This window comes from Fundulus heteroclitus, chromosome 16, assembly GCF_011125445.2.
Source record: "Fundulus heteroclitus isolate FHET01 chromosome 16, MU-UCD_Fhet_4.1, whole genome shotgun sequence".
Classification (NCBI taxonomy): domain Eukaryota; kingdom Metazoa; phylum Chordata; class Actinopteri; order Cyprinodontiformes; family Fundulidae; genus Fundulus; species Fundulus heteroclitus.
The window spans coordinates 2,587,212-2,602,402 of record NC_046376.1 but is presented as its reverse complement, the minus strand read 5'-3'; the positions used below and the strand labels follow the sequence as shown (position 1 = coordinate 2,602,402).

The window sequence follows — 15,191 nt, the reverse complement described above, 5'->3', positions numbered from 1 at the left end:
TTGTTTTTTAACCTTTGTTGCATTGATGATGACCTGGACGACTGAGAATCTTCACCAACTTCTATGTAACATGGCTCGTATCGCAGAACCTACAGCCTAATAAACAACATTAAACAGGTGAAAAACAGACAAGGAACCTAAAACCTGGGGATGGTGGCACAATCGTGGCTGGTCCCCCACAGCCGTGTAATAACACAGGTCTCAGATAACGGCCACATGAAAATCACTGCTATAGATTTAAAAAGTCCACTGATGTACAGCCAGAAGATGTGCGTTAACATTAAATCCTCTATACCTTATAAACATTTTAGGGGGTTAATTTTAGTTGTAACATTTTATAATTCTATATGTCTTGAACATTTTTAACTGGTGGAGTCTAACCTTGGACGGGTAGGATCATGTTCAAAGTTTGATGTGATTGAAGAGTTGCTTTCCCTACCAGGAAGCTGAGACATATTTCTGTCGAATTTAATTAACAACAGCTGAAACAGGCCAAGACAGAAGCACACTGAAGAATTTTGTTTTTTTACATTTTCTCTTGCATTGTTCCAAACATGTAAAGGCATGCTGCTCTCTAACCGTTAGACTTCTCCAGAACTGTGACCAAAGCCTGTGTGGGCGCCTGATAGCAGGAAGCAGTTCAGCTTCAGGAAGCACAGCTGCTTTCAAATATGAACCAATATTCTCCTGCAAACATTCCCACAAAGATCCTTATATGGATGTAAATCTTGAATTAATCTTCATGACTCCAGCCACATCGTACAACCCAACCACTCTGGATTAAAAATCTGCCTAATCTCAGTAACATACAAATTTATCAGCCCATCGCATAAAAATGGTTTAATTGCCTCCTTAGACTTAGAAAAGCCTTTTGACAGACACGATTGGAAATTTATTTTTGTCAATCTAATGAAATCTGGATTTGGAAATATCCTGCTTTCACGGATCCACCCACCCATCCATCCATCCATCCATCCATCCATCCATCCATCCATCCATCGTCTTCCGCTTATCGGAAGTCGCTTGTCGGGTCGCGGGGGTAGCAGCTTCAGTAGGGAGGCCCAGACGTCCCTCTCCCCGGCCACTTGGGCCAGCTCCTCAGGAGGAATCCCAAGGCGTTCCCAGCCGAGAGACATAGTCCCTCCAGCGTGTCCTGGGTCTTCCCCTGGGCCTCCTCCCGGTGGGACGTGCCCGGAACACCTCACCAGGGAGGCGTCCAGGAGGCATCCTGACCAGATGCCCGAGCCACCTCAACTGGCTCCTCTGGACGTGGAGGAGCAGCGGCTCTACTCTGAGTCCTCCCCGGATGACTGAGCTCCTCACCCTATCTCTAAGGGAGAGCCCAGACACACTACGGAGAAAACTCATTTCAGCCGCTTCTATCCGGGATCTCGTTCTTTCGGTCACGACCCAAAGCTCGTGACCATAGATGAGGGTAGGAACGTAGATCGACCGGTAAATCGAGAGCTTGGCCTTTTGGCTCAGCTCTCTCTTCACCACAACGGATCGGTACAGCGCCCGCTTCACAGCAGACGCTGCACCAATCCGCCTGTCCATCTCCCGCTCCATCTTCCCCTCATTCGTGAACAAGACCCCAAGATACTTGAACTCCTCCACTATAGTCCGTGGGCCAGAATCTGTAGGACATCTCCTTAAGAAGTTTCGTATGAACTGTCAGGGGGCAACTTTCTTCCACCGGGAAAAGTTGCTACACATAGCAGTGATCTCAAAACACCAATGTTCCCACGTTTTCACTTGCACATTAATAAGTTAAAGCCGATAAAAAATCTAAACTGTGGCGCTCCGGTCCAAGAGGTCACATGATTCGATTTTTGCTGCTTAGCCAATCAGATCGCTGTATTGTCAGCTGAGCGCGTTCAACCACTTCATCATGGCTGCGCCCGTAAGGTGTTGTAAACATCTGTTTTCAGACGAAGAAAGCCCAATAATAGCATTTTCTGGCGCCAGTTGGCAAAGATCTTTATGGCAATAATAGCAAAAATCGAATCACGTGACCTCTTGGACCGGAGCGGTCCAAGAGGTCACGTGATTTGATTTTTTATTGGCTATAACTTATTAATGTGCAAGTGAAAACGTGTGAACATTGGTGTTTTGAGATCACTGCTATGTGTAGCAACTTATCCCGGTGGAAGAAAGTTGCCCCCTGACAGTTCATACGAAAAGTCATCGTACAGATTCTGGCCCACGGCCTACTAGGGGCAGCACATCCTCCCCAACCCGGAGAAGGCACTCTACCCTTTTCCGGTTCAAGACCATGGTCTTGGATTTGGAGGCACTGATTTTCATCCCGGCCGCTTCGCACTCGGCTGCGAACCGCTCCAGTGAGAGCTGTAGATCACGCCCTGATGAAGCCAACAGGACCACGTCATCCGCGAATAGCAGAGACGCAATCCTAAGGCCACCAAAACGGATCCCCTCAACACCTTGGCTGCGCCTAGAAATTCTGTCCATAAAAGTTATGAACAAATCGGTGACAAAGGGCAACCTTGGCGGAGTCCAACTCTCACCGGAAACGAGTCCGACTTACTGCCGGCAATGCTGACCAGACTGTGACACCGGTCGTACAGAGACCTGACAGCCCTTATTAAAGGGTCCGGTACTCCATACTCCCGGAGTACCCCCAACAGGATCCCTTGGGGGACACGGTCGAATGCCTTCTCCAGATCCACAAAGCACATGTAGACTGGATGGGCAAACTCCCATGCCCCCTCCAGAATCCTGCTGAGGGTATAGAGCTGGTCCAGTGTTCCACGGCCAGGACGAAAACCACACTGCTCTTCCTGGATCCGAGATTCGACTCTCCGACGGACCCTCCTTTCCAGAACCCCTGAATAGACCTTACCAGGGAGGCTTAAGAGTGTGATTCCCCTGTAGTTGGAACACACCCTCCGGTCCTCCTTTTTAAATAGGGGGACCACCACCCCAGTCTGCCAATCCAGGGGAACTGCCCCCGATGTCCACGCAATGCTGCAGAGCCGCGTTAACCAACACAGCCCCACAACATCCAGAGCATTAAGGTACTCAGGGCCAATCTCATCCACCCCCGGGGCCTTGCCACCGAGGAGCTTTTTAACAACCTCGGCAACCTCAGCATCAGAGATGGGAGAACCCGACCCAGAGTCCTCAGGCTCTGCTTCCTCAATGGAAGACGTGTTGGTGGGATTAAGGAGGTCACCGAAACACGACGTCCCGAGTCGAGGTCAGCAGCACACCACCCCCACTGTAAACAGTGTTGGTACTGCACTGCTTCCCCCTCCTGAGACGCCGGATAGTGGACCAGAATCGCTTCGAAGCTGTACGGAAGTCTTTCTCCATGGCCTCTCCGAACTCTTCCCACACCCGAGTTTTTGCCTCAGCGACCAGCCGAGCCGCCTGCTGCTTCGACTGCCGGTACACATCAGCTGCTTCCGGAGTCCCACAGGCTAGTAAAGCCCGATGGAATGTGTTCGTAGCTCTTCCGGAGGTAGGAGTTAAAGCTCCGTCTCACGGGGGACTCCGCCAGACGTTCCCAGCAAACCCTCACAGTGCGTTTGGGCCTACCAGGTCTGACCGGCTTCCTCCCCCGCCATCGGAGCCAACTCACCACCAGGTAGTGGTCGGTGGAGAACTCCGTCCCTCTCTTCACCCGAGTGTCCAAGACATACGGCCGCAGATCAGATGAAACGACAACAAAGTCGATCATTGAACTGCGACCTAGGGTGTCCTGGTGCCAAGAGTTACGCAGCGGTAATTCATGAAACATGTCATCTCAAGGCTCTTTCCAAAGTCAAATTCAATCACATTAGACAGGGCGGGGCCGCTGTTTATCCATGGAGACAGAAGGAAAACTGTAAAGGTAAAAAATGAAGTTGACTCAAGGAACCAATCAGTTACAGTTTTTGTTCAGGACATATCATAATAAACTGGTTTACTGTTATGTCTTCAGTATAGGGTCCAGGACCAGTTCCACAGGTGTTGTGACCCCTGTTCACCCCTATCCAGAACCGCAGATGTAGTTCTGAACACATCTAGTCAATGTTGGACCTTGATGGATGCTTGATGAGGACCTTTGAGGTCACATTTTCACTTTTATCATTATTTATGATCCTAGAGTTCAGTTTGATACAGGTGTAAATAGTAAAGCATTTGACATCCTGAAAAGTCACCAACAGGAAAAATATCACAGCATTTAAAATCTATTAAATAAATACGAGCAAGTTTCACAGAATCAAATTAAATACCAGTTATTACTCTCCTCTTTGTCCCCTTAATTCTGGCAAACGGTTACACCCGGTTTTTCCTGAACTGTCACCTGGCTGGGTGACAGGTGACAAAGGCGTCCTTCCACCACGGTGACATAAAAAGGCTCGTTAAGACACAGTTTAATGCAGACAACCATTCTCTCCAAGAGGTCGTCACATTGAAGCCATCAGAGACCAACTGGTGTTCCCCTCAAAGCCAACGATGAGCAGCAAACCAGCAACCAAAGGTAGGAATCATCGACCTGCATTTATACCACGGTTGGCTGTTTTTTCTTGTTATACAAAGACTTTTGTTACTCTAATTACTGAGTGCTGCTTTAACTCGAACTGTGCAGATAATTTCTTTCCTGATGATTTAAAGCTGGAAAGGTAAACTTTTTGCATAAATTAATTAATCATCAGAAAGTGATGAGACAGTGATGTTGCTGTATTATCATATATTTTCTTATATTCTGTAATCAGGCTGTTGCCTTTCCACTGTTTAACTTGAATATTTCATCTTTTGAACTTAGTATGCCATATCATCAGTTATTGTACAATACTTACTCTGGTATTTACTATTACTTTTACTTAAGCTTTTCTAATAAACTCATTCATAAATATTGTGCAATAATGAAACCAGATTAAAAAAAATCTGAATTTTAATTATTTAAACCACAGATGTTTCACACCAGGCCAACTAAATGTTTGCTAATTATTTGAATTCTAATCATTGACTGCTGTGACAGTGGCATTAAATGTGCAGATCACTGAGTCTCATCAGATTATTAATCACTGTGTGTCTCTTTCCATCAGCCTCAAAGGACAAAGAGCTCCGGGTTCTGCTCCTGGGAAAAACTGGATCTGGGAAAAGTTCTGTTGGCAACACCATCCTGGGCCTGGATTTCAACGACCCAAACCGCTGTAAGACAGGAGCGCATTTTGATCTGGTGACAAAACAATGTGAGCTGAAAACAGGAAAGTACAAAGACTTTGAGGTGAAGGTTCTGGATACTCCTGGTTTGGGCTTCAAGGAACAAACAGACAAAGAAGTGAAGAAGGAGTTGCTGGAAGGCATCAAGAAGATTTCTCCTGGTCCTCATGTCATCATCTGGGTTTCAAAGTTCGCTAAAAAGGATAAAAAAGACGTGGAAGAAGATGAAAAATTGCTGAAAGCTTTCGGAAAAGGCTTCAAGAACGCTCATGGTCACATCATCTTCGTGTACACTGGGGGGGAAGATAAAAAGGCAGGGGATGCAAAAGCTGTCAAAGCTGCCAATACAGTGGTCCAACTTGGCGATTCTGCAAAGGTCCAAGTCTTCAACAACAATGCTAAAGATGCTGCGTTTAGAAAACAACAGGCAGAAAAACTGCTGCAGACGGTCAAAGAGATGAAGGAGAAGAACAAAGAAAAAGACAAAGAATACTACAGCAGTGATCTGTTCAAAAAAGCCATCGAGACTTTCTTTAATGAGCTGGATGGAAAAGAACCACCTGCTAAGAAAAGTTCTCTAGAAAACATTGTAGATTTCTTGCTGGAGACCACATTAAATGTCGCTGCTGGTAATTTTGACCTGGAGAGTTTAATTGAGTCAGTTGAGAAAAATAAACTGACCTTCAAATAAAATAAAAATCAGAGTAATTTTGGATCTCTGGTTCCTTTATTGCTCTTTTGCAGCTGAAATGATCTAAATCTGTTTATATTTTAATGACACGTGTGTTATGAGGTGGTGGATTGTCAGCGACAGGAATATAATGGACGTCACAGCATTTATTCTTTATGTTTTCTGTGTATTTTCATCAATAAAGCTCAGCATTTCACGTGTTTGTCTGGGTTCCATCATTCAGCCACACATCTAATCCATGTTTTAGATAATATGATCTATGTATGGGCAACAATTCATCCTGTAACCGATGTGTTCCCTGTGCAAAACCCCCGCTCCGTCTGTCTCAGTCATTGTGTCCTTGACCAAGACACACCACACGCTTTGCCTGTTGGCGGTCAGAACACAGTCAGCCCTACTTCTGCCCTGCACAGGGCAGCTGTGGCTATAATGTAGCTCACCACCGTCAGTCTGGGTCCAGACCATTTACCACTCACCTGTCAGGAATGGCAGAAGCAGCACAGTAAGTTTAGAGAATTTCATGAAAATAAGAAGCAACACAACCTACTTGTTACAGGCACGGCTATTAAAACCTGTGTGCCAACAAACAGGCTCCTATCCACATCATATCATCTCAAGTCTCTTTCCAAAGTCAGACTCCATCAGATCCTCCAGGTTGGTGAGAAAGTTTCCTCTCTAAGGAAACCCAGCAGGTTGCATCAAGTCTCTCCAAGCAGCATTCCCTCCTCCTGAAAGAGCGTAGAGCCACAGTGGACAGTCGTCTGCATTGTTGATGGCTTTGCAGCAATCCCTCATACTGAGCATGCATGAAGCGACAGTGGAGAGGAAAACTCCCCTTTAACGGGGAGGAGAACCTCCAGCAGAACCAGAACCAGGCTCAGTGTGAACGCTCATCTGCCTCCACCCACTGGGGCTTAGAGAAGACAGAGCAGAGACACAGAAAGCTCAGAAGCTCACATTGACCCAGGAGTACTTTCTATGTTAGAGAAGACAGAGCAGAGACACAGAAAGCACAGAAGCTCACATTGACCCAGGAGTACTTTCTATGGTAGAGAAGACAGAGCAGAGACACAGAAAGCACAGAAGCTCACTTTGACCCAGGAGTACTTTCAGCTGAAGGCTTTGAACTGCATTTTGTGGACTTCCTGATAGTAAAGAATTACAATAGTCCAGCCTTGAAGTAACAAATGCATGGACTAGTTTTTCAGCATCACTCCTGGACAGAATGTTTCTAATTTTGGCAATATTCCTGAGGTGAAAAAAGGAAATTAATATGGGATTTAAATGACATGTCTTAGTCGAAAATAACACCAAGATTTTTAACTTTATTACCAGAGGCCAAGTTAATGCCATCCAGATTAAGTGAGTGATTAAGAAGTTTATTTTTTGAGGACTCTGGTCCAAAGATTACAACTTCTGTCTTGTCAGAATTTAAATGCAGGAAATTTAAAGTCATCCAGCTTTTGATGTCATCAAGACATGCCTGCAGTCGAAGTAACTGATTGGATTCATCAGGATTTATGGATAAATATAGCTGAGTGTCATCAGCATAACAGTGGAAATTAATCCCATGCTGTCTGATAATTTTGCCAATCGGAAGCATATATATAGTAAATAGAATTGGTCCAAGGACTGAACCCTGTGGTACTCCACAAGTGACCCTAGAGTTTGAGGAAGATTTATTATTAACATGAACAAACTGGAATCTGTCCGACAGATAAGATTTAAACCAGCCTAATGCTTTTCCCTTAATCCCTACAGTATGCTCAAGTCTTTGTAGGAGAAAATTGTGATCAACTGTATCAAATGCAGCACTGAGATCTAACAGGACAAGTATAGACACAAGTCCATTATCTGAGGCCATGAGAATATCATTGGTGACCTTCACCAGAGCTGTTTCAGTGCTATGATGAGCTCTGAAGCCTGACTGAAACTCCTCAAGTAGGTCATTACTTTGTAAATGTTCACATAGTTGATTAGCAACTACTTTCTCAAGAATTTTAGATAAGAAAAGAAGATTAGATATAGGTCTGTAATTTACTAACTCATCTTGATCAAGAGATGGTTTTTAAGTAAAGGTTTAATAACAGCTACTTTAAAAGCCTGTGGTACATATCCATTTACCAAGGATAGATTAATCATGTCTAAAATAGGACCACTGATCAGAGGGAATACCTCCTTAAACAACTTGGTTGGGATTGGGTCTAACATACAGGTAGAAGGTTTAGATGAAGCTAAAATTTTAGATAGCTCAGAAAGCTCTACTGCTTTTAAACAGTTCAGACACTGCACAGGTTCTAAAGATTCCTCCAACGCTGCCTCACTTACTGAGGACGAGGTAATCATGTTTGGGAGGATGCCAATTATTTTATTTTTAATGGAATCAATTTTATTTATGAAGAATCCCATAAAATCATTACTGCTAAGAGCTAAGGGAATGGATGGATCAACAGAGCTGTGGCTCTGGGTAAGTTTGGCAACTGTACAGAAGAGAAATCTAGGATTATTCTTATTCTCCTCAATTAATGATGAAAAATATGCTGCTCTAACTCTGCGAAGGGTCTTGTTATACAACAATAGACTGTTCTTCCAGATTAGGTAGGATTCCTCTTGGTGTGTAGAGCGCCATTTTCTCTCCAATTTCCTAACATTGTGCTTCAAGGAACGCAGCTCTGAATTAAACCAAGGAGCCAGCTTCCTGTGAATAATCACCTTCTTTTTCAAGGGAGCTACATTGTCTAATGCACAACGCAATGACAAAGTCATACCGTTTACAAAGACATCTATTTGTGAATTGGAAGAAACAACATTGCTGCCATCTACAGGGCATTTCTGCAATACGGAGGATATTAAAAAGGGGACAGACTCTTTAAGTTTTGATACAGCATTATCCGATAAAGATCTACTATAATGGAACCCTCTTTTGGGGGTGGAGAACTCAGTTAGATTAAACTCAAATGTTATTAAAAAATGATCAGATAGGACAGGATTGTGAGGAAATACTGTTAATTCTTCACAATCAATGCCATATGTCAGCACAAGGTCTAAAGTATGGAGCCAAGAGTGCGTCGGTTTATGCACATTTTGAGCAAAACCAATTGAATCTAGGATAGTTTTAAAGGCTACACTAAGGTTATCACATTCAGTGTCAACATGGATGTTAAAATCACCCACTATAATAACCTTATCAGTATTTAACACCAAATCAGATAAGAAATCTGACAACTCATCCAAAAACTGAGTGTAAGGGCCTGGAGGACGATACAAAACAACAAACAGAAGAGGTTTTATTGCTTTGCAGTTTGGATGAGGGAAACTGAGGGTTAAATGTTCAAAAGAACTGTAGTTATTAATTGGCCTGGGACTAATTAATAAATCAGACTGAAAGATGGTTGCCACTCCTCCTCCTCTTCCCACAGATCTGGGAATGTGGAAATTTGAATAATTGGAGGGAGTTGACTCATTTATACTAACGTAGTCCTCTTGTAGCCAGGTTTCTGTGAGACAAAACAAATCAATCTGTTTATCAGAAATCAATTCGTTAACTAACAAAGTCTTTGGTGGGAGAGACCTTATATTTAATAGACCACATTTAATTGTTTTATTTTTAGGTTCAAGGTGAACCGTATTGATTTTTATTAGGTTTTTATGATTTGTTCCTTTTAGATAAGTTTTTGATCTGTTAAGTTTTGGCCGTGGGAAAGACACCGTCTCAATAGGATAATGGATGGGTAACAGTACAGAAGCTGCAGAGAGGTGTGTTAAACTACGGCTCTGCTTCCTGGTCTGGACCCTGGGTTGTCAGCATTTAGGAGGACTAATAAATCCGGCCAGATTTCTAGAAAGAAGAGCTGCACCATCCAAAGTAGAATGGATGCCGTCTCTCCGGATCAGACCAGGTTTTCCCCAGAAAGTTCTCCAGTTATCAATGTAGTCCACGTCGTTTTCAGGACACCACCTAGACAACCAGCGGTTGAATGATGACATGCGGCTAAACATGTCATCACTGGTCAAATCAGGCAGGGGACCAGAGAAAATTACGGAGTCCGACATTGCTTTAGCAAACTCACACACCGAATCAACACCAACTTTAGTGACCTCCGATCGGCGTGACCGGGTGTCATTACCGCCAGCGTGAATAACAATCTTACTGTATTTACGCTTATCCTTAGCCAGCAGTTTTAGGTAAGATTCTATGTCGCCCGTTCTGGCCCCTGGCAGGCATTTAACTATGGTCCCTGGTGTCTCTAGTGCCACGTTTCTGACTATTGAGCTCCCAATAATCAGGGTCAGCTTCTCAGCGGGTGTGTCGCTGAGTGGGGAAAATTAGTTTGAAACGCAGACGGGTTGGTGGTGAACTGGGGGCTGAAATCTAGAGCTATGCTTCCTACGAACTGTCACCCAGCCGGCCTGCTTACCCGGCTGCTCGGGTGCTTCTGGAGGACCACTAAGTGAACTAACGCTAGGTCTATGTGGCTCCGCACTAGCAGAGGGGCGGCTATCAGCTGGTCTTTCCATAGCACGGAGCCGGGACTCTAATTCTGACACCCTCGCCTCCAAAGCTACAAAAACACTACATTTATTACAAGTACCATTATCACTAAAGGAGGCAGAGGAATAGCTAAACATCTGACACAGAGAGCAGGAGATAAGGGGAGACGGAGAAGCTGAAGTAATAGTAGGAGAGAAAGCCATTGTGGAGCTAAAGCTAGGCTAGGCTAAAGCTAGGCTAGCGCCCTTCTACCACGCCAAGAGAGCAAACCGTGAAACACGAGGAGTTCCCAAGCGTGATGTGCAGCAACAGAAAATGTTTTAAAAGTGCTTATGTGTTAGAAACAGATGTTACAGCAAAGAGATTAAAGATAAAAGCGAGAGAATCCGGAGCAACAAACCGTTGCTCACGCAGTGAAAACAGGAAGTGATACAATATGCCTTACCGCAAACAGGAAGTGAAGTGCAGGGCACCAGGATTCATTCTGATGATGATGATGATCAACCACTTTATTTTGTCTTTTGCTTCTTTTGTGTGTACATAGTTTCTTAGCTTATTTTTTACCTTCATTATATTTAGTAGTTTCAGTTAAGTTTCACTAGCCTAGTAGAGATGATTTGTTGATTGAAATGTAGTGTTAATTCAGATAAACAACACTTTATAGTGATGTTCTCTGGATGTTCATTTTATTTCTGTTAATAAATTCTTGAACTTGAAGTGAAGTTGTGACTCATTTATTCTATATGTGTGCAGAGTTTGCTGTTAAAAGATCGCCAGAGCTCGTATCATCCCTTTCAACTATTGTCCTGATATCAGCTGTTTGGGCCGATATTCACCAGACAATACCTAACAGACAGAGAGGTATTTATTAAACATTAAATAACTTAAAACAGTGTATAATAGCACAACAGTGGTCATCAAATTTGGGTCATGGTCGACCATTTAACATTTGTGTGCGCTGCAAATTCACATCAACATGTTCAACATAGACATTGTTTGAGCCTTTATGGTTCCTGAATATCCTTGGTTCCACGTCTCCCTGTTCCAAGGCTCATCCTGCAGTAAAACGTTGTGGAGACTACAGAGGTCCAGAGCCGTGAACTGATCAGTTCTAACAGGTTGTAGAGGAAGATGGGCAGTAACAGCTTAGGGTTAAAGATTATGCAAATTTAATGTCCATCAGGACTTGCTCTATGAGGTTTTAATTTATTAAACCTATTTTCTGGTCACTGTTCTGCCTGTTTGCATGCCTGTCTCCACATGGATCTATCAAAGTCCTTCTGTCTCAATTCTGCAGACACTCCTTCAGCTTTAATTGGCATTTTTTGTTTCGCTGCTGTACTGCCACCATTATCGGGGTCCTGGTGACACTCTGCCGCTGTCAGGGGCGGCTGGAGCTGAAATTCAGCCCAGGAGTCTGGTTTGGAGAGGCCTTTTATCCAATAACTGTAATTTTTACATGAAATCTTTATTTGCAGTATAAAACCTCCCTGTATGTATTTAATGACAGAAATTAAAACTATTTTCAGTTTATAAAAGTTTATTAAACCAGTAACCTGTCATAAAAATCAAACCATTAAGGGGCAACAACCAAAGCTATATCCTGAAATACAAGCTAGACCTTAAATTAATCATTTTCAGCCCGTTTTAAGCGCATGAAGCCTTGGTTTGGACACCAATCCTCAGATCTCTACAGGTTTATAATTCAAAGCAAGGGATCGAGCCCTGCACCTGGTTTTTAGCTGGTTTCTCTTCCATTTTTCTCCCCCTCCACTGACTGCCATTGTTCAGGTCCTGCAGCAGCAGAACTGGCCCAGACCATCACACCACCACCACCATGTTTTACTGCTGCTAGAGGTTCTGAAATGCGGTGTTGCTTTAACGCCGGATGTTACGGGACATAAATATTCTGAAAGGTTAAACTTATGAGTGAGGAATAATCAGTCCAGAAACATAAATGAAAACCAAATGGTGACCCCACGACATCCCCGCTTGCCTTTGGCCTGCCGAGCCACGCCGTGATTCAGATCCTCAGCAGAAGCGTAGACCTGCATGTGTGCTTGTTTGGTCCCTTTAAGGCTCCCTGGAAACTTTTGCACATCTGTGCTGAAATGTTTTTGAGCTGTGGTGGCTTTAGGACGAATTGACCGGAGGGGCCAGGGCGGGGCCGCTGTTTATCCATGGAGACAGAAGGAAAACTGTAAAGGTAAAAACTGAAGTTGACTTTAAGGAACTAATCAGTTACAGTTTTTGTTCAGGACATATCATAATAAACTGGTTTACTGTTATGCCTTCAGTACAGGGTCCAGGACCAGTTCTACAGGTGTAGTGACCCCTGTTCACCCCTATCCAGAACCTCAGATGTAGTTCTGAACACATCTAGTCAATGTTGGACCTTGATGGATGCTTGATGAGGACCTTTGAGGTCACATTTCCACTTTTATCATTATTTATGATCCTAGAGTTCAGTTTGATACAGGTGTAAATAGTAAAGCCTTTGACATCCTGAAAAGTCACCAACAGGAAAAATATCACAGCATTTAAAATTTATGAAATAAATACCAGCAAGTTTCACAGAATCAAATTAAATACCAGTTATTCCTCCTCTCTTTGTCCCCTAAATTCTGGCAAACGGTTACACCCGGTTTTTCCTGAACTGTCACCTGGCTGGGTGACAGGTGACGAAGCCGTCCTTCCACCACGGTGACATAAAAAGGCTCGTTAAGACACAGTTTAATGCAGACAACCATTCTCTCCAAGAGGTCGTCACATTGAAGCCATCAGAGACCAACTGGTGTTCCCCTCAAAGCCAACGATGAGCAGCAAACCAGCAACCAAAGGTAGGAATCATCGACCTGCATTTATACCACAGTCGGCTGTTTTTTCTTGTTATACAAAGACTTTTGTTACTCTAATTACTGAGTGCTGCTTTAACTCGAACTGTACAGATGATTTCTTTCCTGATGATTTAAAGCTGGAAGGGTAAATTTTTTGCATAAATTAATTAATCATCAGAAATATGATGAGTCAGTGATGTTGCTTTATTATTATATATTTTCTTATATTCTGTAATCAGGCTGTTGCCTTTCCACTGTTTAACTTGAATATTTCATCTTTTGAATTTAGTATGCCATATCATCAGTTATTGTACAATACTTACTCTGGTATTTATTATTACTTTTATTTAAGCTTTTCTAATAAGCTCATTCATAAATATTGTGCAATAATGAAAACAGATTAAAAAAAATCTGAATTTTAATTATTTAAACCACAGATGTTTCACACCAGGCCAACTAAATGTTTGCTAATTATTTAAATTCTAATCATTGACTGCTGTGATAGTGGCATTAAATGTGCAGATCACTGAGTCTCATCAGATTATTAATCAATGTGTGTCTCTTTCCATCAGCCTCAAAGGACAAAGAGCTCAGGGTTCTGCTCCTGGGAAAAACTGGATCTGGGAAAAGTTCTGTTGTCAACACCATCCTGGGCCTGGATTTGAACGACCCAAACCGCTGTAAGACAGGAGCGTATTTTGATCGGGTGACAAAACAATGTGAGCTGAAAACAGGAAAGTACAAAGACTTTGAGGTGAAGGTTCTGGATACTCCTGGTTTGGGCTTCACGGAACAAACAGACAAAGACGTGAAGAATGAGTTGCTGGAAGGCATCAAGGAGATTTCTCCTGGTCCTCATGTCATCATCTGGGTTTCAAAGTTTGATAAAATTGTGGAAGAAGATGTAAAAATGCTGAAAGCTTTAAAGGAGGGCTTCAAGAACGCTCATGGTCACATCATCTTCGTGTACACTGGGGAGGAAGATAAAAAGGCAGGGGATGCAAAAGCTGTCAAAGCTCCCAGTAAACTTGAGGATTCTGCAAAGGTCCAAGTCTTCGACAACAATGCTAAAGATGCTGCGTTTAGAAAACAGGCAGAAAAACTGCTGCAGACGGTCATAGAGATGAAGGAGAAGAATAAAGAAAAAGACAAAGAATACTACAGCAGTGATCTGTTCAAAAAAGCCATCGAGACTTTCTTTAATGAGCTGGATAGAAAAGAACCACCTGCTGATAAAGGCCCTGCAGAAAACATTGTAGATTTCTTGCTGAAGATCACCTTAGATGCTGCTGATGGTACATTAACTCGGGTCAGTTTCATTAAGTCAGTTAAGGATCTTATTACTGACCTGGAAAGAAAATTAAAAAAAACAGAATAATTTCAGGATGCATGCAGTTACTGTATTTCTGCAAAGCATATTTGGTCCCTGATGGAACCATCTGTCCTGCAGAAGGTCCAGTCAGCTTCAGTTGGAAGGTTGCTGGTTCCATACAGTTGTGCAATACATTCCTTTTTAGCTTTCTTATAAATTCAAAATCTTATGCTTTAGAACTTCACTTAAAATTAGCGTTTCATTCATATTACTAATCTAGTTTGCAAATGTCTACGTTTTTTTTCTACTGTCATGCCTCAATGTCCCCATTGTGCGACAATAAAGGAGTTTCTTATCTTATCTCAGGTGTTTCTTTCTGTTTAAAGGTGTCTGATGTGATGATGCAGCTCTTCATAAACAGGCTGAACATTGTCGTCTGTTTGTCTGGGTTCCCTCATTCAGCCACACATCTGGACTTCATCATCTGATCCATATTGTTGCTTTACAGTCAAGCAAGATCCTGAATTTTGTTTCTGGTGAGAAATTTGAATCTGAAGGTCCCACCAGGCAGGAGCAATGTGACTGTAAAAGCTCAGGGAGGAGAGGAGGGGCTTTCAAACATGTAAATACAAACTAAAGAATGTTACAATGAACCCTAAAAAATGCAAAAGCACTGCCATTTTA

General features: G+C 43.0%; 2 protein-coding genes across 2 annotated transcripts; both read left to right on the top strand.

Moving 5' to 3' along the window:
• The first annotated feature begins 4,402 nt into the window (after window positions 1-4,402).
• Window positions 4,403-6,062, top strand: LOC118566449 (GTPase IMAP family member 4-like). Its single transcript, XM_036148588.1, has 2 exons — window positions 4,403-4,489; window positions 5,058-6,062. The coding sequence occupies exons 1-2, from the start codon at window positions 4,465-4,467 to the stop codon at window positions 5,864-5,866; spliced, it is 834 nt and encodes a 277-aa protein (XP_036004481.1). The 5' UTR covers window positions 4,403-4,464; the 3' UTR covers window positions 5,867-6,062.
• Window positions 6,063-13,111: 7,049 nt separating this feature from the next.
• Window positions 13,112-14,867, top strand: LOC118566447 (GTPase IMAP family member 7-like). Its single transcript, XM_036148580.1, has 2 exons — window positions 13,112-13,198; window positions 13,768-14,867. The coding sequence occupies exons 1-2, from the start codon at window positions 13,174-13,176 to the stop codon at window positions 14,571-14,573; spliced, it is 831 nt and encodes a 276-aa protein (XP_036004473.1). The 5' UTR covers window positions 13,112-13,173; the 3' UTR covers window positions 14,574-14,867.
• Window positions 14,868-15,191: the final 324 nt, after the last annotated feature.